Here is a 22,779-nt window from a genome sequence, read left to right on the forward strand (position 1 = left end):
GCAAGGGTATTAGATCACAGGCTATGGTTGAGGCAGGCAGCAAGCAAAGAATGGTCAGGTCACAGGCTATGGTCGGTTCCGGAGATCAATCCAAGGGAAAGCAAGGCAAGGCTGAAGATACAGAAGGCTGGATGAAGCTGAAGATAAAGAAGGCAAGACAAGGCAAAGCTGGATGACACTGAAGATGAGGAAGGCGAGGCAAAGCTGGATGCAGGAGCAGCAACTAGGCCTTTATAGGGCTAGGTGGGTGGCATCATGGTTCAGGGTGCGTCAGGAGGCAGAAGGAGTGGAGGTGTCCTGCTACATGTTGAAGAGGTGGCAGCGTTTCCCCGCATTTCGGGGAACTGGTGGTGTGGGGTGAGTGAGCTAGCTCACGGAGACAGCCCACGAGCTGGCAAATGTAACACTTCACTTCAGTCATACATGCAGAATACAGACAGACCCTCATCAAATGCAGAATGAAGACCATAAAGAATAAATAAAAATGTGCAGACAGAATCTGAACTTAAAACTGCAAGAAGCCAGACTCGGTATCCACTGCAACAGAAACACCAACACTCCTCATAAAACAATAATAAAATCAAGAAATACAACACATCAATCATAATAACAAAACTATACTAATAGAAAAAATAAATATTTAAAAATCAGCTGACGTAAAGAACATCATTCAATAATTAAACTAAAATATTTTTAAAAAGGTCTTAAAATCAATAAAATATTTCAAAACAACAGACATCAACTAAAATCCAGCAATTAAAATTAATTTGAATAAAAAGATTCCTCACTCTCTATACCTGGGATCTTTTTATTTCTAGTCACCCTGAGATTGTTGTATGGGAAGGGGCCATACAAACTTTATCCATTCTCTTTCACACACACTTACATACTCCCTCTCTCATACACAGAGCAATACTCTCACATCCTAGCTCTCATATACACAGGCTCTTTTTCCCTTATACACACAAGCTGTCATGCACACTCTCACACACACACACAATCTCACATATGGATATAGGCTTTCTCTCTCTCTCTCTCTCTCTCACACACACAAACACACACACACCTATGCTCTCACACCTATACAGCTCTCATAAGCACTCGCACATGCATATAGGCTCTCACATTCATCCCATCTTTCTCACACATATATATAGACTTTCACACACACAGCTTCTCCCTCACACACACACTCACACATGCATTAGGCTTTCACACACACATGCATACAGGATCTCATGCATCTTTTCTTTTACATGCTCTCTCAGACACACTCACATATGCATTCAAGCACTCCTCCTTTCACACACACTCACACATGTTTACTGGCTCTCACACATATTCACACATGCATACAGGCTGTTACACTGTGTCTCTCTCTCATGCCTACAAGCTCTCACAAATTCACACAGCCTCTCTCTTGCCTAACACAACTGTGCACACAAGCTCTCACTTACCTTCAGACACGCACACTGTCATTACACTGATTAAAGATTGCATATCATAGGATAATTCAGTTAAATACACATCAGGGTAGCTTTGGCTTGCTTAGGATGTTAATTAACCAGCTGAGCTAACTATTCCCATAACTTTAGAAGATACTTTCAGTCTCATCCTAGAGCGGTCTTGGTAGCTGAGCTGGGAAAAATGCTGCAGTTTGCGTCTGTGCAGTGTTCTCTGGGAGACTGAAGCAAATTCACAAATTCACACAGCCTCTCTCTTACCTAACACAACTGTGCACACAAGCTCTCACTTACCTTCATACACGCACACAGGCTGTCATTGTCACATCCACACGTCACAGCTCTCATTCTGTTTGACACACACACACAAATACACACACACACTCTGGCGCTCAGGGCCTCCCCCTAACTTACTTGGACCCATGCCATACCTCTTTTCAGGCCCCCTCCCCCCCCATGCCTACTCTTCTGGCCATGATGGGATGGTCTCCGCCAAGGCCTCTCTTCTTTTCAGACTCTGCCAGGCCTACTCTTTCACTCGCAATGGGATGGGCTACACCTCAGGCACACCTCTCTTCAGGCCCCTCTGGGCCTACTCTTCCAGTCGTGATGGGATAGGCTCCACTGCGAACATTCTTCTTTTTAGGCCCGGACTCTTCCAGCTGCAACAGGATACACCTTGCAGGGCTTCTCTTCCAGCTGCAGGCACTTAGGTACCATATCTGTGGCAAGGTGATGCAGCTGCTGCAGGAAAATTTTGGGGGAACGCTTTTTGCCCAGATTTTGCTACCTGAGGCAGCCACCTCACCTTGCCTCATGTTAGAATTGCCCCTGAACTGGAGCACCAATTGAGATGATGGCCTAGGGGCCATCAGGTGGGGAGCAAAGGGCCATTGGGTGGGGAGCAGGAAGGAAAGCATCCTGGAATGCACCCAGGAAGGGGAAATAGGAGAGAGGGCAGGAGGTAAAGCTTACAGGAAGGTCTATAAAGGGGTATGTAGGGTAGGAAGGAAAGAGCCTTAGAAGAGGCCATGGGGGGAAGGAGGACAGGAAGGGGCCTTGGTGAGGGTGAGTAGGAGGGATAATATCTGGGAGGAAGCCAATTAGGTGGGTGAGAGAGCAAGAAAGGAGCACTTAGTAAGGGGCCTTTGGGGTGACAGGAGGGAGGGCAGCTAAGAGAGGGCCTCAGAGTGGGGCAGAACAGGAGAGATAGCACTTAGGAAGGAGCCAAGTGGGGAGTGAGAACAAGAGAGAATAATGCCCAGGAATAGGGCTTGGATCAGGAGGGAGAGCTCCCAGGAGCCAGGCCCCCTCCCAAGTTTCTGCCCTGGGCCTCACTTTGTCTAAAACTAGATATGCCAACCTCCCTGCTCTGCGGTCCAACAGAGAGCATGAAATGAACTCTGGCAGTTGGGTGCTTCTAACTTACTTGCTCTTCTGCTGCTGCCAGTACCTATTTCTTCCATACCTCTGTGCTGGAACAGAGGAGGCAGATGAGGAAACAGGCCCTGGGAGGAAGGAGGGATAAACTACAAGCTTGGGGTGAGGAAGGGCCAGTAGGGACCCAGATATAGGAGGAGGGGGAGCAGGGTTTCAGTGATTGGGTGGGAGAGTGGAAGAGCATGGACCCAGATGGGGATTGAATCAGGGATGGGGGAAGATCAGGACTGAGAGATACAGCAGGGATTCAGGAATTAGTGGATCAGTGGAGACTATAGGATTGGTGTGGAGGTATGAGCAGGGGTATGTAAGATGGGCTGGGGCGTGGGAAATGGTGCAAAAAGTTAGATAGTGTGGAGAGAGAGTGTGAAGAATCTGAAAGGACTGGAAAGGGCTTGGGAAACAATGGAAATGGACTGGGGGCTGTGGAGAGGGTAAGAGAGGAAGGGAGCAGGTCTGTGAAGGGGGAATGGGAGGAATGAGGAGGAGTGAAAGTGGGAGATTGAAAAGTGGTAGGTAGTTAGATGTGAAAAGAAGGAGACTGGAAGGTGAGGGAGGTGGAAAAGGAGAAGTAAAATCTATCTGTGAGTGGATAGAGAAATGGAGAAGTGGATAGAGAAATGGAGAAAAAAAGATGAAAGGGAAAGATCATGGTCAGAAATGGAAGAAAGAAAGGGAAGAAGACAGAAAGAGAGAAGAAATGGGAAATGGCAAGGAGTAATTGGAAAAGAATTAGAAAGAGACCGACAAGAGAAAAATGGAAAAGGGAGACCAGTCCCATACCAGTTAGAAAAATAAAATGCCCTTACAGTAAAGATAGAAAAACATTTCATTTTTCAGTTTTTAATGATTGGACTATGTCAAGTTTAGGAATGTGCATTTCTTATATCTTTATATTTTGCTCAGTATGGGAAGTAATAATAATAATATATTTACTTATAGACCTTCCAACCCCTGCGGATGGCCAAGGTGGTGAACAATCATAAAAATCCAGTAATCATTGCTGATTCTTATTCTTCAGTGTTGCACTACTCCCAGAATCTGGCTTCTTGGTTTCTATTTATATTTTTATCTGCAAGTTTCTTTTTCTAATTTATGGTCCCTTATTCTGCTTGTGTGATTGAGATGAGAGATTCTGCTAAATGCATGTAGTGTCCATGTTGGGATCTACAGGATGACTGATGCGACGCCAGTATTTGAATATATTTGTTTGTGCGGTGAGTTGTGAGAGGAGAGGTCCTAGCTCTACTTTGCACAGATTGTTGAGGGAATTTCTGTGGCTGCAGAATGGCGCGTAACCCCAAAAACCCGCTCCTGCGTGCGCCGAGCCTATTTTGCATAGGCCCAGCGACACGCGCAAGCCCTGGGACGCGTGTAAGTCCCGAGGCTTGAAAAAATGGGCGGGGCGATTTTATAACACGCACGCGGCTGCGCATGCATGTTATAAAATCGGGCGTAGATTTGTGCGCGCCGGGTTGCACACATAAATCTACACCCACGCGTAGATATTAAATCCGGCCCAGTGTGTGCTGCAGAACTGGAAGTGCAGGGTTTATGCTGAGATTCTGTCTCTCTATATAGAGCCATGTAGGAGAACTGGTTGCATGATGCTATCAAATTATATCAACATAGTTTCACTGGACAGTTGAAACTGGCCAGGGGTTTCTTTATTGCACAGAAGGCTCTTGCGTCTTTCTCTTGTAGTGTCTTTTTATAGCCAATTTAAAGGCAGGGAGCCATGCTGTGGAATTACATGATGTGTGGAAATGTCATATTGGTTTACCCCCATCCATCCCCTGATGCCCCTCCAACTACTTCTGTCCAGAAATGCCACTGATTCACAGGCCAGAATAACTAACATTACAGATAACAAATTGCTAGGTCACCATGGGGGTAATTTCCATAATGGACTTGCATAGATACAAAGTCTGCGGGACTGGGCACCAGTTCTCAAAAGGGAAGTCCGAGCACACTTTGCCTTTAAAAATTGCCATAGGAAAGAGTAACCACAGAAATTTTTTGCCATAGAAACCACAGAAACTTTTGACTCTGCAAATATCTGCCTCTTGTAATATGTTTTTTGGCTATGTTATTGTTAAAACTTTTGTTCAATGTAAACCGAGTTGATTTGATCTGCATCAAGAAATTCGGTATAGAAAAAACCTTAAATAAATAAATAAATACATTTATGCCTGCTTTTTCTACAGGTACTTTCTCCCCTCCTTTAAATTAGCATGCATAGATTTGAAAATGTTATCTCCCTTTCCATTAAGCTGAGATTATGTGACTCTTTAAAAACATTGAGGTCTTTTAAAAACTTTTCTGTTTAGCATACACTTGATTTTTTTTTTTACTTGTATCAGTTTTATTTTTCTGTTTGTTTCAAATTATTTCATGCAGATATTGTTTATTTTATTATTTTTTATTGTTTGCTTTTATGTATGTTTTATTGTACATTGCTTAGACCTATTGTAGTGTTAAGCGATTAAAACATTTTAATAAAAATAATAAATGTAAAAATCTATGTGTGTTATTTCCTTCCCCTGACTTAAGCACATCATTTGGGCACACCTGCTTTTTACCCTGCTAAAAGCACGTGCGTTGTTGAGCCCCATGCATAAGAGCTGGGTAATTTTCAGAAAGCCAATATGCCTGGGCAAATGGCTTCTGAAATTTGCTGTCCCATCTTTACAAGATCGTGTCCTTAGTCTGAAGGGTTGGTAATGCGTTTGGTCCATTGTTCTTCGCCTCCTGGGCTGATGAAACAAGGAAGCGCGTGGAGCGAAGGACTTAACACTGTGACAGAAGTGTAAGTGACCGATAAATACAGTGGGCATGCAAGTAACGAGTTCCATTCTGTGCTATGGTTGCACCGGAACCCTAACCACATTCTTAGCAAGAAGAAATAAAGGTGACCACAAGGAGATAGAAGGTGATGTAAAAAGCTCTTAACACAGGAAAATGGAAACTTTGGTCTTTCTCAGACCCAAGAGCTAGCAAAGTTTCAATAAGACAAGAAATACAAGAGGAAGTCATTCAGTAACGACTGCCCTATTATTTATTTGGAGGTTGAAGATGGGCAAAATGTTTAATATGGAAACTAAGAGTGTGGTCGTCTTATTCTGCTGCAGACAATGGAGACAAACCTTCATTATCTTTTAGGACTAAACATTTTCGCAGTTTTTATGTAGCTCTGGGTAAAAGATGTTTTTATTTATGAAATTCTCATGTTAGGATTTTTCTGATGCCTCTAAGGAAGTCCAGAAGAGGAGGAAGCAATTACTCATGTTGATATCAAGAGAGTTTTGCCATTGAGTGTACTTGTGTTTTTTCCTTAGGTGTCTATGTAAATGCTTCATCAAGCTCCAAGTTCCTAGATCTATATTTTTTGTTCCTTCTCAATTATCTGCCTTTCTCAGAGGTGGAACTATGACTAGCCTTCTTGGTGATGGTTTACCTCAAAGCTGTGAGGTCTGGAATATAACTGCTAATAGTGTTTGCTATGATGTACACAAATGCACTTCTGATTTCCTCTTTTATATTTCCAATATTTCATGCCTTCTTTTTCTATAATCTTTTCTTACCTATTTTTGTTTTTTCTACTTCCGATTGCCTTACAGCTTCTTTTTCTATAACAAGTATGTTTCTTGCGATTAATACGAATAATTGAATAAAGAAAAAATTTAAAAATTAAAAAAAAACAAACAAGAAAATCAGGATTGGAGTAAAAAAATCTCACTCTAGTTTGGTAACTATTGCTCCTAAAGCAGAGCCATACCTTTCTTTCTTACTGTAGGTGGTACCCAGGCACTCGGGCTGCTCTCTGCTGCTTTATGCCTTACTGAGCAGGTCACACGTGTCCCGTTGTAACAACCTTCAGTGGTCACCAAAGCTCTGTATGATTTGTTATAGGTCCCATCGTTGTTCTTTATTGCCAGTGGATTATCGTCTAGCACCTGGCATCCGCCACATGTCGTATTCAGTGTAACAGAGACAGATTCTGGATAAAATTCGCTTACCATGCAGGTAACCAGGAGTGTCAGAAGACCATCATCACTGGAGGCAGAAGAGAGCCAGACTTTGGGGGGAGCTACAGCAAAAAGTCAGCAAGTTAAACCATAGATCAGATTAGGGCTATAGAAGACAATCGATGTAAAAATAAATAAAAATAAATAAAATACTTTAATAAATAAATTCAATAATGATTATTATGGCCAATAAAACGTTATGGGTTTTTTGTAAATCTAAATAAAGAGGCCAATTAAAATTAATGTCTTATGTTTTGCTGTTATAATTCTGGACAGATGTATTGCTTTCTAGTTGCTATAAGCCTTCTCTTTTGTTACTTGATGTTAATAAACTGATCTGAAGTAAGATGAATTTTCTTAAATGGGATTGCTAGAGCCTATCAGGTGAATTTTAAAAGCTCTGTGTGCACCAAAACCAGGAGATAGGGCGAGTATCGTGGGCCAGCGAGTGCCAAACGGATTTTAAAAGCCGCCCAAGTCTGCGCACGTCTCCCGCTATGTGCACAAATGTTTTTTTTTCCCAACAAAGGGGCAGGGCGTGGGCATTCCTGGATTTCTCAGGGAAAGCAGTGGTAAATACTTAAACGCACAAGGGCGCAAGTTTACTTCTGCTACGGGATGGCGTGTAAGTCCAAAACAAAATTAAAAGTAAAGAGGTGAGCAGGGTTAAAAGGGAAGCTATTTATCTGGGGGGGGGGGGGGTGTTTAGAAAGTCCTATCCCTTATCTGGGAGAACTGGGAACGAACTAGAAAAATGGCCAATTGCATTGCGCGCGCCCCTTATAAAATTCCCCCACTTACGTGCTATAGGCGGCATATGCCTGCACCTGCGCACGTCCATTATAAAATTGTGCACACCTGTACACACATTCAGCCTGTTTTATAATGCGTGCATATAAGCGTGTGTGTTATAAAATGGCTGTGTCTTTTTACCCAAGTCAGTATACGCTCATATGTGTGTGCCCGCCCGCTGCTTTTAAAATTCACCTGTATGATTATATTTCTTAGATGTTATGGGATAGGCAACTCTGGTCCTCAAGCATGACAAAACAGACCTGGTTTTCAGGATATCCACGATGGCTATGCATGAGATAGATATCTGCACACATTCCCTCCGTTGTATGCAACTATATCTCAAGCATATTCATTAAAGATATCCTGAAAACCAGACCTGTTTGTGGCACTCAAGGACTGAAGTTTCCCATCCCTAGAGAGAATTATGAAACTACCCATTATCCAGCAAACCCAGTGGTTAGATTTTACTCACAGGATTTGCTGCAATAATCAAAGCAGCCATCACTCAATGACAATGCCTAATGGCCTGACTCGGTCTATGCACACTGGTTTCTGGAGGGAGCTGTGGTGCCTGGTTGAGAATTGTCATTTATATTTTCTTTCACGTCCTGCAGACCAGTCCATACATGTGGGATGTGTGCTCTAGCCACCAGATGGAGGCAGAGACAAAAATTCAAGAGCTGACTTTACTCTCTGTAAAAGGTCCAGTGCTGCTTCAGCTCCTGAGTATGGCTCTGCCTCAGCAGATGTGCACCAGTGTTGGCTGGTGCTGCAAAGGTTAGAGGGATACGTAGTAACTTACTCCTGTGGTGTCTTCAGTCAGGGCTCCCAGGAAAACAGGTAGAGAGACCTGAAGAATCCTTGTAGAAGCAGGAAAACAGGCACTGAAGAGCTGGGTGGAAGCGGGCTCCCAGTTTAACATTCATAGCAGGCCCTCGGTTAAATCCAGACTTATTCAGGCTGGTGCAAGGTATCCCTTTCTCCCATGAGCATGGGGGAGCTCAAATGGAGCTGTTATTTATAAGGGGGCGCCGAGGAGAAACAATGGAGTAAGTAAGCATGCGTATTAAAGGCAAGGCCAAGGTTCATGAGCCCCACAGGGCTCTGGGCCAAGGCTCAGACAGTGTCTTATACACTGTGCAAATCAGTGACCCTAGGGGAAATCTGTAGGGCAGCTACAAGGGCATCTCAGTATACTTTTACAGAATACTAGGGAAAAAATAGGAGAATCCTCCAAGCAGGTCTAAGTAACTCCCACCCGGAATAGAGACTGTTCTGGTACATCCCACATGTATGGACTGGTCTGTAGGACGTTAAGGAAGGTGAAGTTTATAATTACCCATTAATTTCCTTTCCTTTAGTCTTAACAGTCCAGGATCCACCCCGAGAGGAAAATGGCAGTAAAAAAAAAATGGGGTGAGTGAACTTACAGATAGGAGTATTGTACATACCAGTAAAAAGAGGGCCAGACACCAAACAGAGAAACACAGCCCAGGGAGAGGGGAGCAGATGACATCCTCAGTCACTTTCCTTTGCAGTTTGATTACAAAATTATTCTTGTGTCCTAACATATTTTTTCTTCTTCTCTCTCTGTAGTTTTGGGGGAACTTTACACTCAGGAGAGCCAACAGCAAGTACAAGATTGTCCATAATGAATGCAGCAGCCCTGAGTGCAAACTTGGGATTGGAATTTGGGTCCCAGGCTTAGTACCCAAGAAATGGTAGTAGGATCTTGTTATAATGGTAATTGGTGAACCAGAACTAACAATGGCTCCTGGTTGTTTTCTAGTTTCAGGATAGCATACTGAGGAGCTGAAGCAGCACCGGACCTCTTATAGAGAATGAAGTCAGGTCTTCAAGTTTTGTATCTGTCTCCATCTGCTGGCCAGAGGATGCATCCCACATGATGAACTGGCCTGTTAAGACTAAAGGAAAGGAAATTAACCATATATGTTGTTACGTCAAGTTCCAATTTTGGATGATTATGGTTAAGAACCAGAATCTATATGGCTGATAAGGATGATTTTGTGATATCCTATCCATGCCTTAATGTCAAACAAGAAGCATTCAAACACAACACTGGCAATATACCTCATGTACAAATAGCCCAAGCAATAAATATACCAATGACGAAAAAAATCTTTTACTTAATACTGGGAAGTTAGTATCAGAAAAGGTTGTGCTCTGTTGAAACTAATCCACAGGTTTTTGCCCGCAATGGGCTACAACCAGTTGTTTACATTTTTTAAGTTTATTTTTTATTGTCTTGTGTTCTGTGGTAGAGAAAATTGGTTCCCCTGAAGAAGGCATTTACCAAAACATTGTTAATGTCGGGAGACCTGTGGGAATAATTTTTGGAGCACTTGTTTGAAAATTTATTAGAAGAAGAAAAGAAAGAGAAAGGGAAGTGTTGAAGTTTTAGGATAACAAGTTATAAGATAAGTAAAAAAAAAATTTAAATAGGATATTTTCGTGGAGAATAGTACAATAAAGGTATTTTTGAGGTAGTGTTGAAATATATGGGAAGAATATATGATGTAAACAAAGTGCTCTTATGTATGATCCTGGTTGTAGCCCATTGCGGGCAAGAGCCTGTGGATTAGTTTCAACAGAGCACAACCTATTCTGATACTAACTTCCCAGTATTAAGCAAAAGATTTTTTCCTCGTTGGTATATTTATTGCTTAAACAACAATCATTGACACAACATCACAAACTTCTAAATCTGAATAAAATCAAGAAAAGCAAAAAATGATGAACCCCTATTACAAGAAGCCACTCTGGTCATGCGTCACCTGGACTTTACAGTGAGTCCCTCGATCTTTGAACTTGTATCCCATAGTGCGTAATAGAAATGTTCCAAATGACCGGTGTTGGTGTTCCCTATCTATATGAATTCCTTTTTATCCTGCTACTCACATTCACGTTAGGTTATTTTGTAAGAGAATTCTTTACCTTGGACTTGGAGCATGGTTCCATTTCCTCTCCAGCTCTTGATGGGGGGAGGTATCGTCTTGTTGACTTCACAGACATAGTATCCCGCGTCGCTTATCTGAAGTTCTTTAATAACCAAGGATGAGACAGAGTTTTCGATTGTGGGACTCAGAGAAAATCTTTCCCTCTCAACCAGTGGGGACCAGGATTGGTCAGTACTAGTTCCAGTCCACACAGCTATGGAAGAGTTTTTGCTTTTAGGATGAAATTTCCATTGTAATGTGAACCTGGTGAGGGGCTGGTTGCCAAGGGAGCAGTTCAGAGCCACAGAATCCCCCTTTGTAGCCGTCACAGCAGGACGTGAGATTGGAATTTCCGGGGAGGAAGCTGGGGAAAATCAGAAATGCACTCAAATGGTAATCAAAGGAAACACAAATTGTTTGGAGAGGGGGGGAAAAAAAAGGATTATGAATCCCAGCTGAAGAAGAACAGAGAGTCGAAAGTTAGTAATTATTTGATTGTTTTTAACTCCGAAGAGACTGCAGCTGACCTAACTTTAGGACCCTAAGTTTAAGGCAACTAAAGTTAAAAGTTAGGGGCCTATGTTTGGCACGATATTCAGGCACCTTAGGTCGGCCGAATGCAGGTGCCTATTCTAAGGGGCTCAGCATGCTGTAAATACCAGGCGGCGTGTCTTTCCTCATCTCGCCTTTGTCGCTGTAACTGGGTGGCCAGAATGAGGGGATGTTTCAAAGCCACTCACCCGGGCAAACTGGCCCGGCTGAAAATTGCCCTCCTCCACCCGGCTAAAAGCATGTGTGGGCTTCCGCAGAGACCCTGCTTTCAACCGGGTTAGAGAGGAGAGTTCCAGGGGATTAGGACAGCATGTGCGTACACGGGATTTCCAAAAGCATTCAAAACTATTGTACCTCCTCTCCACCACCCACTCATCAGCAGGCGCACAGTCTTTTGAATTTGGGGGGGGGGGGGGGAGGGCTATTTTCAATGGGATTTCCACATTCTGCTATTCCCAGAAATAGTGGATGCAGATGTACCCAGGAGCCCTGCACAGATGTTGCCTCGTAGGCAGTTTTTGAAAAAGGGGCTGCCTAGGTAGGGGGATTAGGAGAGTGCCTGCTTCATGTCGGGTCGGCGTCCGGCTGTTGCTTGGACCCAGACTCAGGAGTTTGAACTGAGTGTGTGAAACTCAAACCACGATTTTAGCACAGGTGCAGGAGACGGGCGTGGCAGGTAGGGCTGCAGTCCTGCTCCAGTGGGAGTGGGGGAAGAGGGAGTGATCGACCACTGGGTGACTGCTGGAGGACAGGCCTGGATTTGTCAATGGGCACAGTAGGCCTGTGCCTTGGGTGGCAAAAATCGGGGGGGGGGGGGGGGGGGCAGCAGGGTGGCTGAAAATTAGTTGCCTTTCAGCTGTGCTGTGTTGAATTATCTCACTCAGCAGAGAACAGCCCCCTGGCTTCTATGATCCAGCCCTGCCCCTACAGGCAGCTGCAGGGAGCAGGAGAGGAGGAGGAGTGAGCCTGTGGTAGACAGAGCAAAGGGGGATCATTTTTGGGAGATTAAGAGGGGCCGAGCAGAAATCACTAGGATGCGATAAGAGGCTGGGGGATGAGCGGGGAATGGGCTGGGGAGCGCAGGTCTGAGTGTGAAAGGAAAAGAAACAAGCGTAGAGGGCAGGGTTTGTGTGTGAGAGAGAGAAGGGATTGGTACCATGTGCTTGCATATGTCATATCGGATAGAATGTTGGAGAGAGGTAACAAGGAGGAGCAGGACTGGAGCGTGGTAAAGACACCTCCCTCCTCTCTTCCCACCCACTGCAATTCATATCCTCCCTCTCTTCATCTTGGATTCTGTCTTCCAGATCTTGGAACCTCCCTTCCTAGGTCTCCCTTCCCCCCAGATCCCGGAACTCACTCCCCATCCCCTTCTACTCCTTCCTCCCCTTCCTCAAATCAAGAACCAGCCTCTCTCACTACTCTTTCCCATCTAAGATTCCTAATCTTCCCATCCTTCCCATCTCTAGTCCCCTTTCCTTCTTGCACTCCCCCACTTTCTCCTCATCCTATTCCTGATCCTCCTCCCTTCTCTCCTCCTCCCTGAGGTCTCCTCCCTGCACTGATACTTGAGGTCACTTGTCTTCAAAAAAATAAAATATACTAATTAATTATTTTTAGATTATTATTTATTTTTAGATTATTTTATTTTAGATTGTTATTTTATTTTATTTAGAATGTTATGTTATTTTAGAATTTTTAGAATGCCACCTCCTATCAAACCTTAACCTGACCCATTTCATATACACAATTTTTAGAATGCCACCTCCTATCAAACCTTAACCTGACCCATTTCATATACATATGAGTTGATTATTGGGATTATTCAAATATTAATCCCAATAATCAACTCATTGGAAGAAACCTACAAAAAACAGCCACCTACCTAAACAAAATAAAGCAACTACTAACCAACTTGAAACTCATACTAAACTTTGATAAGACTGAAATAATCATACTGGATAGAAAGAACAACTCTCCTCAACTACCTTCACTCAACTTAATAAACCAAAAACTGGCTATCACTCCAATCAATCATGCACGCAACCATGGAATCATAATTGACAAAGAACTCTCCTTCAAAAATCACATCACAGCTAAAATCAAAGATGGCTATCACAAACTCCTAACATTATGTCAATTAAACTTTTCCTCTCCCCCAACGACTTCAGATCAGTCCTTCAACTACTCATATTCTCCAACATGGACTACTGTAATTCTCTATTATTCAACTTACCGCTTAATACAATCCGCCCATCACAGATCCTGCAAAACGCAACTGCAAGAAAACTCACTGGATCTAAAAAAACATGATCACATCACTCCTATACTTATATCTCTACACTGGCTCCCAATAAAATTTAGGATCGAATACAAAATTCTATCCATACTACATAAAATAATAAATGAACAACAAACAAACTGGCTTAATTCATCCATAAAATTGCATGCTCCAAACAGAAACCTCAGATCAGCAAATAAAGGACTATTAAAGATCCCATCTTCTCGATCCAAACAACTCACCTCAACTCAAAAGAGAACAATTTCACTTGGAAGCCCCAAACTCTGGAACACCCTCCCAATAGAACTCAGAATACAAGAAAACTTAAAAACTTTCAAAAAAGAGCTAAAAACATGGATGTTTACCAAAGTATTCCAACTCACCCACTGACTCAAAACTCCGCTCCCATCCTATAACACTAGGAAAACAGATGGACCTAAGAAACTTGTGATTATTACTCAGTTCTGTAATATGTTTTGATTAATCTACAAAACTAGTTCATAAATGATATCTTCTATGTTAGCAACCATATGAACCATTTTGGAAACACTGTTAAACATCGTAACTTTGTAAACCGTTGTGATGACGAAACCGAACAACGGTATATAAAACTCGATAAATAAAATAAATAATATAAAAGATGGAAATATTTGCCAATTTGATTCAGAATTTTTTAAAATTTTTACTACAGAATCTACCCCTGAGCTGCCACAAGAAATTAAGGGACTGTGCTTGAGACCTTCTGCTCCCTGTTGTCTAACCTCGGTGGGAGAGGGGGATGACAGGGAGGGGCGGCAGCACCGAGAGTGCCTATGGGCCCCAAAATCCTAAATCTGACTCTGCTGGAGGATCAGTGGGTGAGGAGGAGGAAGGAAGGAGAGGGCCTCTAGGCACTGTGTGGGACCGCCCTTCAGTCTCCAAGCCTGCAGCCTAAGCTGGTTAGTTTTTCATGATTTAGGGGAATGCAAAATCCTGCATGAGGGCCTAGATGATGTGCCTTTTGCCATAGCTGTGACTATGGTATAATACAGGGGTAGGCAATTCCTGCTCTCCAGTGCTACAAACAGATCTGGTTTCTAGGATATCTGCAATAAATATTAATGAGATACATTTGCATACAATGGAGGCAATATTTAAACTAATGTATCAATATGTAGTAGATTGTCATTTTAATCCATATATTTATATGTAAAAAGCATTTGATTTCAGTCCTACAGTTATTGGATAGGATAGCTTTTACTCTCTCTCTTATGCTTTTTTACTGTAGCAATCTCCAGCCCTTTTTAGTGAAAGAATGGAGTATAAAATCAAATATCCTGCACCCTGATTGTGACCGATCATATCAGACTGTTAATAGAAAGTCAGGAGTGTTTACAGGCTGCCTTTCTCCCATTTGCCAAAAATTATTATTAGATTTGCTTCTATCCATGACAAAATGGTTTTTAGAGACTGGAAAAATAATCTAGATGTACAATTGTTATTGAATACAGTATAAATGATTTACAAATATAAAAAGCAACAAAACTGGTAAAGTGCTAGACATCTAGAGGTCAGTAGATATGTCCATCGGGATTTAATATTGGGGTTTCTGCCATACCTTTTTTATATTACATAGAAACATAACATAGAAATGATGGCAGAAAAAGACTAAACGGCCCATTCAGTCTGCCCAGCAAGCTCCCATATTTGTCGTGTTCACAGACCGTCAAGGTCAGGGTCCTTGTTGGTTACTGTTTGAGCCCAATTTCCTGCCACCCCCCTTGCAGTTGATGTTACGGTTTTGAGGTGTTGGAGTGGATTCTTGGTTACTGCGGTGATGTCCACTCCCACGGGGAGGAGCCCCATGAGGAACCACAGTACTAGGCTAGACTCGAGACACGCAAACACAGAGATTTGTCTTTTATTATACAGCTGGATGATACCACCAGATGTGGCAGTAGTGAGGTGATCCAGTAGAAGCAGTCCAGGGGCCCTCGGCAGAGGAGACCCGTCTCACAATGGTAGATGTTAGCAGCACACGGTATTATAGGGAGTTCCGGTTGCAGGTTCTCAGTGCTGAGCTGTAGATGAGACAGACTGATAAAGGTTAGATTACTCACTAACGGGCTGATACAGTAAAAGTCGTGGGAGAGCGGCCGGCACGCGCACATGCCACTCTCCTGTGCGCACGATTTAGTATCGGCCCGCATGCAAATGAGGGCCCGCGGTAAAAAGAGGCGCTAGGGACACTATCATGTCCCAAGCACCTACTTTTTGACAGAAGCGCGGCGGCTGTCAGCGGGTTTGACAGCTGACGCTCAATTTTGCTGGTGTCGGTTCTCAAACCCGCTGATAGCCACAGGTTCAGAAACCGGACGCCAGCAAAATTGAGCGACCGGTTTTCAACCCGCGAGCCGCGGGCTGATTTTAAATTTTTTTTTTAAATTTTTAATAATTTTTAACTTTTGGGACCTCCGACTTAATATCGCCATGATATTAAGTCAGAGGGTGTATAGAAAAGCAGTTTTTACTGCTTTTCTGTGCACTTTCCCAGTGCCGGCAGAAATTAACGTCTATGTTTGGGTAGGCACTAATTTCTGAAAGTAAAATGTGTGGCTTGGCTGCATATTTTACTTACTGAATCGCGCGGGAATAACTAATAGGGCCATCAACATGCATTTGCATGTTGCGGGCACTATTAGTTTCGAGGAGGTTGGAAGCTAGCGCGTCGAAAACGCGCATCCAAACACGGGTTAACAGTGCACTCCGCTGGAGCGCACTGTACTGTATCGGCCTCTAAGTTGGTAGCTGTATAGATGTAGATCCCAGCAGGCAGAAGTAGTTGGATTACAGGCACCAAGACAGGGAGAGCAGGCCCTCGAGGAGTGAGTACCTGGTATGCCAGATAGGCACCTGAAAGAAAGCAAAGGGCTCCTGAGGAGCGGGTACTCCGGTTAGAAGAAATACCCCGAAGGGCAGGAGAGCTTCCAGCGGCAGCACGGAAGCAGCAGAGTAGCTCAGACCGGAGGCAAATCCAATCCTTGCTAACTCGATTTGTCAGCAAACGAAGGGCAGGCTAAATACCCGGATGGCGAGACGTCACTCGAGGGGAGGTCGCCCCCGAGGTTCCCGCCATGTCGTGGATAAAGACGTGGGTAGCTTGCGCGCGTGCACCCTAGGAGGCCCTCAGGAGAAACATGGTGGATAGCCCTGCCATGGCCGCTCTGGGGACGCCGGAGAAAGCAGCATGCAGACGCGGCGGTAGCCATCTTCCCAAGGCTAGCGGGGAGAGCAGAGAGAAAGATGAGGCATAGAGGTCGAAGCCGTCTGAGACCGACGGACGCAACAGTTGATGCAGGTAGAGTAATGTTGGAGTTGTATGAAAAGTGAAGTATCAGACTTATTAGTTAAGGGTAGTAACTGCTGCATCAAGCAAGTTACCCCCATGCTTATTTGTTTTCCCAGACTGCATAGATCAATGCCTTGTTGGTTGTTGTCTGAATGTAAATGCTCTTTTCCACATTTCCCCTTGCCATTGAAGCAGAGAGCAATGTTGAAGTTGCATTAACCATATAAAGGCTTATTGGATAAGAGTAATAACCACCATTCCAGCAAGCTACACCCATGTCTCTTGTATTTGGTGTCATTTGTGTATTTTCTCCTGTTTAAGTTATTTATGTTCTGTTCTGTGCTTAATAAAAAAAAAAAAAACCTTGACCAAATAAAAGGTATCTTTTCAGCTTTTACTATACCAGGGGTAGGCAATGCTAGTCCTCGAATGCCACAGACATGTCTGAATGTCAGGATGTCCCCAATGAATATTGATCTATATATGCTTATGCATACATTGAACAGCTCTGTATGGTATTGTGCTGTCAATTATGTAAAATACTAACTCTAAGAATATTTTAGTCATACCTGTTGAACTGATTTTTGCAGTAACTTATTTTACCACCATTAATACTAATAAACATTGGATCTGTTACTGACTCTATGTTGTGCTGCAGGTGGCCTTGAACATGAGACGCTCGGAGGCCTTGGTGAATAGTTGTGCTGCGGTGATGGAGAGCGCTAGGAGGCACTCCCCAGTGCGGGACGAGGGAATTGTGCCCTTGTGGTAGGACTAAGCCTAGTCTGGGACTGGGGCTTGGAAGTCCAGAGGCAAGATGTGGAGCTTGGAACTCTGAAGACAAGACGTGGAGCTTGGAACTCTGAAGACAAGATGTGGAGCTTGGAACTCTGAAGACAAGACGTGGAGCTTGGAACTCTGAAAAGCTTGGAAATTAGGGGACGAGACAGGGCGAGCAAGGTCCCTCAGGCGCCCTACACAGCCCGTAGGCTGGTCATGGACCACTCTGTCCTCACCGCACCCTACCAGCTGGAAGGCTGGTCGCGGACCATGAGAGGAGCGGGCAAACTCTGGACGAAGGGATAGGTCAGGACAAGTTACCCCTTGGATCCTCCGGAGTCAGGAACAGGGAACAGTCTTAAAACCATGGAACCGGAATCTCGGATCAGGTAAAAGCAAGGAACCTCCGGAGGCACGGGTACTCAGGACCTGGGATGACTGGATTAAGACATCAGGAACGTGGACATCAGGAGAGGAACAATGGAGACATCAGGACCGGAACAACGGAGATATCAGGACTGGAATAACGGAGACAACAGGACTGGAAGACAAAGACAGAAGCCAGTTAGGAACGGAATGCAGCGAAGTCCAGGATAAGAAGCTCCCTAGAGGACTGGCTCCTTGCCAAGGCGACGATGGACTGGCTGAGGAGCCCTGATGTAGGGCTGAGAGGGAACTTCCTGGGAGGAGTTTCAGATGGATCACACCTGCGCTGTTCCTTTAAATCTGGGGAAGAGAGGCGGGCCCACCCCTAGAGGAAGCCGGGCAGGACCCTGGACAGTGGTGTCCCTGCCGCTGATGACGCTGAGCCGAAGCAGTAGGAAGCTGGGTCTCAGGGCAGGCCCCAAAGTGGGAGGCGGCCTCCAGGCCGCGCATGGAGGGCCGAGGGTGGTTCCAGCTGTGAAGAGGACACTGGGGATGCGGCCTCCTGGTCGCTAAGAAGCGGATGATGTCAGCGGCTGAGCCGCTGAAGTAGGAGCGGCGGTGCGGCCTCCACGCCGCGGGAACAAAGTTTCAGGGCGGACTCCGGGCTGTGGGGGAGCAGCGGTGGCTCGGGCCGAGAAGGTAAGCGCCTCCCGTGGCTCCAGCTGCAGGAGGAGCGCAACACTCTAGTGTTAATGTAATATAACAAATGTGCTAGTAATTTTTCTGCCAATATTTGGCATCCTATATTATATCATACAAACTCATATAATATATATCCACATAAGTATTTATAATTTTAGTGTCTGGCTTCCAAACATATGCCTTCAATAGCAGGCAAGATTCAATAAAGTCCTTTTTTACCGATTCAACTCCTTGTGTTTGTTGCTTCCAAACATATGCTACATTATTAAAAAATTATCATGCCCTTTTTTGTCAGAAACCTTTCCAGTGTCTTTCATCAATTATGAGCTGATGCATTGTATGTGTGTGGCTATATCAAAAGGCAATTTAAAATGGATAAGGAATAAATGAATGAAATGTATTTGACGATGTTTAAATATTATTAAATAAATAAAATAAATAAATAAATAAAATAAAATTAAATATTATTAAATAAATAAATATAGTAACCTGCATTCTCCATACAGCCCTCCCCACCTTTCCCACCCTGGTAACCTTTCCAGCACACCCCATGCTCCCCCTCACTCCCCCCTCCATTCCCCCTCTCCCCTCCCCCTCCCCCTCCCCGCCTTCTTTACCTTATCAATCCCTCTCTTATCTTTACCTCCTCTTTCTCATCTATTCTCCCCCCCCCCCGTTCCCTCTCCCCTCCCCCCTCCCCCCAACTTTGTAAATAAGTTTACATATGTAATTTTATATATATGCAACATTTCTAATCCATATCGTTCCAATTAAGTTATCCTTGCTTGCTTACTCTATCTCTTGTACTTCGCTATTTACCTTGTTCTTTACTATCCAATTATTATCCAATTATTATCCAATTATTATCCAATTTCTCCCAGTTAAACCTCCTTGTTCAATGTAATTTCCTTTCTCAGTTAATTGTGAACCGACATGATGTGTCCTACGAATGCCGGTATATAAAAATGTTAAATAAATAAATAAATAAATAAATTATTAGTGTTCAAGACACTGCCTATTAAAATGAAAAAACAAAATCCTATTACAGTGTGTTCATTTAAGACTAAGTTTCTTACCCGATGAGTTTGCAAATTTAAACTACAGAATTAACAATCCCACACTACTTTATGTATAGAAAACTATTTTAATATATTGTGAGAAAGTTAAGATTGCACTGTAAAATAATATAAGAAAATACAAAAAACAAAAGTAATATAGACATATGTAGAAATACAATTTCCTTTTAACTGCAATAGAAAAAAACTGTCCTGTGTAAAGAAGTTCATGAAATAAAATCATTTTTCCTGTGTCCAAATCACGGTATATTTCCTAGAAATGTGTCACTTGCAAACTGTTTACTGACATTTATTTTTATTTTTCATTACAGATTTTCAGTGTATTTCTTACTCCTGGAGGAAGCGGTCATTTTTAACTCAGTACTGAACGGTTTGCCTTACCAATTCATTTACAACTGCAAACAGACATCAAGAAATTTAAAACCGATTTAAAAACATGGCTATTTACACGTGCGTACACGGAGTCATGATACTTAAACAGCAAGTCTTACATTGTAAATTTCTTTGCCTATAATTCGTTATATACCATTTTAATGAAATTTTAGTCTATTTTACTGAATCTGTGTTTTAAGTAAGGATTTAATAATGTTTTAGTGTTGTTTTAGAATAATTTTAAGCTACCTACACTTTGTGGTTATTTAGTTGTTATTATCTGCATTTATTATATCATTGTATTTCCATTTTATTATCTGTACACCGTTGTGATGGTTTTATTACTGATGTGACGGTATAGAAAATCCAAATAAACATTAAAACTTAAATAAACCTTAATTCTAAACTCCAACATGCACAAGTGCATGCATCACACTTAAGATGCATTATAAGACCCCCACACATGCCCTGCTCTTAAAATCCAGCATACAAATAATGATCCATTCCATACCTCCATAGAGCGCAATCCTCAGCAAGCACAGAAAGAGAGCCAGTGGGGCCATGTTTAGCAGAAGTAGTATTTTGCTTCCTCTACTTGCTGTACCAGGAATGTGCTTTTACAGTGCCCTGACCACAGATATCCTTTGTCATTCAGTGATAAACAAACCCCCCTCTTAAAGGAGAACTCTCATGCATTGTCCTCTAAAAAAAATATTCCAATGTCCTCTAAAAAAAATATTCCAACCTCCGGCCATGGCTTGGTTGTAAATATTTTTATTTTTGAAAGTACCAGTAAGATGGTACCACCTGTTTTTTGGAAAAAGGAACAAACTAGTTGCAGAGCTGATGATATCATAGTTTGTTTCTTTGCATTGAGTTTCAAATGATGTCATCAACTCAGCTAGGCAACCATTGGCTTTGCTCTGATAGAATGAGTTTAGTTTTAAACTAGTGAGCCTTACGGCACTAATCACAACGATAGCTTGGCTAGGTGTGATTTTCTGCCTTTGGCATGCTAGGTCACTGACTCTGAACCTTTTGTCTCTGACCTGGAACCTTAAAGGAAGCAAATTCACTAATGGCCCAATTTTAAAAGCCTGGCACATGCAAAAACCGGGAGATAGTGGCTGGACTGGCCACCGTCGGGCACAGGCTGCTGGGCGCAATGGACCTTTGGTCTGACCCCAGTATGGCATTTCTTATGAAAAGGTTGGGGGGAAAATTATGGTTTGCAGCCGTTTCTGACTGACCACAGCACACGAGGGCACTTGTCTGTTGAAAAAAATCCTTTGATAAGTCTGAGACCTACCGCAAGCGGATCCCAACGCACTATCCACATGCACTCCCCTCCTCTCCCCCATTTATATGCGTTTTTCACAATCGTTCTCACAAGTATACGCAATCTGAACCTAGCTACACACGCGCACTCGCACTGCTGCATTCAGACCCATCATTCACACACACACACACACATCACCAAGCCTAAGAAAAACCACACAAGACACCACATGCAGCCAAAAAAGAATTCGGGGGTTGGTGGGGTTTCGGTGACTCCGGCTACTGGAGCGAGGCGGAGAGGCCTCCCTCTATGTCCATGGAGGCCTTCGCCTCTGCTTGCTATTCCCAGAAACAAAGCAGCAGCATGCCCGGTTAAGACTAACAAAAGGACAGTCAGGCAACACAGAAAACAAGAAATGCAAAGCAGGAAAAAAGGCAGCATATATAACTATTCCTTCACTGGAGGGGGTGATGTCTTTTCTCTTCCAGGGGAGACATGCATGCATCCACTGGTAGCATGTCTGGATTGCAAGACACTGGCCTTTAGAGAGGCTACTGTCTGCTTTCAGTAGTTAGGGGAAAAGAGAAGACATGGGAAGGAACTCAGATACCTGGCATAATAGTTCTAGTATGAAGCATAAACAAAACATACTAAGACAGGAACAAAGAAGACATACAATATAACCAAGAAAGATAAAGACAAGCATCATGACAGACACTGCTCAAACAGAGGATCATTGCCAGGAGCACACTGACTGTGAACCGGGCCCCTGGGCAGTAAGGCTCATTGGCCACTAACCACCTATCCGAGGCTAGGGGAGAGTGCTGTGGCCGTTACTAAAGCACAGAAAGGAAACAATACCACAATACATACACAACAGAGAGGAGCGGAAGAAGAATGCTTGCACACTGGAAAAGCTGAACCAAATGGCACAAAAAACAAAACAGGAGTTCACAGCAGGTACCATACAAGCTTGCCACACAGAGAGACTCCACATGAAAAAAACTATTTGCAGAAACATAGACAAGATGCCGTGATGGATGACAAAAGACATGGACCAGGAGATACTTGTAGGGTGAATCTCTTTAGCTAAAGCTGGATGTTTTGGATCTCCTATCCTTGGAAGCCCTCCATAAGCCACTACAGTACCCTCTGTTAGGAATCTCGGCCATGCTGGCCCGCGACCGGGTCCCCTCACCTGCGCCAGCCTCCGGCTCTGCTGCCGCTGCTCCCAGCCACCAACTCCGCCCACGGCCTGCTCTTGCGGTACCCCCACGAACACCGCCAACTCCAGTTCTTGTGGTCTCTCTATGCGTGCGCGCCAAGTCATGGGATTTAAATTGCCAGCGGCGGGAAAGTT

General features: G+C 43.6%; 1 protein-coding gene across 1 annotated transcript in view; it reads right to left on the reverse strand.

Moving 5' to 3' along the window:
- Positions 1-22,779, reverse strand: part of LOC115098698 — an 85,318-nt gene that overhangs the window by 24,198 nt on the left and 38,341 nt on the right. The window contains exons 2-3 of the mRNA XM_029615510.1: positions 10,682-11,047; positions 6,682-6,993 (exon numbers count right to left, since the gene is read on the reverse strand). Coding sequence (XP_029471370.1) covers positions 6,682-6,993; positions 10,682-10,697 — 328 coding nt within the window. The 5' untranslated portion in view covers positions 10,698-11,047. The remainder of the gene's footprint in view (positions 1-6,681; positions 6,994-10,681; positions 11,048-22,779) is intronic.

This window comes from Rhinatrema bivittatum, chromosome 9, assembly GCF_901001135.1.
Source record: "Rhinatrema bivittatum chromosome 9, aRhiBiv1.1, whole genome shotgun sequence".
Lineage (NCBI taxonomy): Eukaryota > Metazoa > Chordata > Amphibia > Gymnophiona > Rhinatrematidae > Rhinatrema > Rhinatrema bivittatum.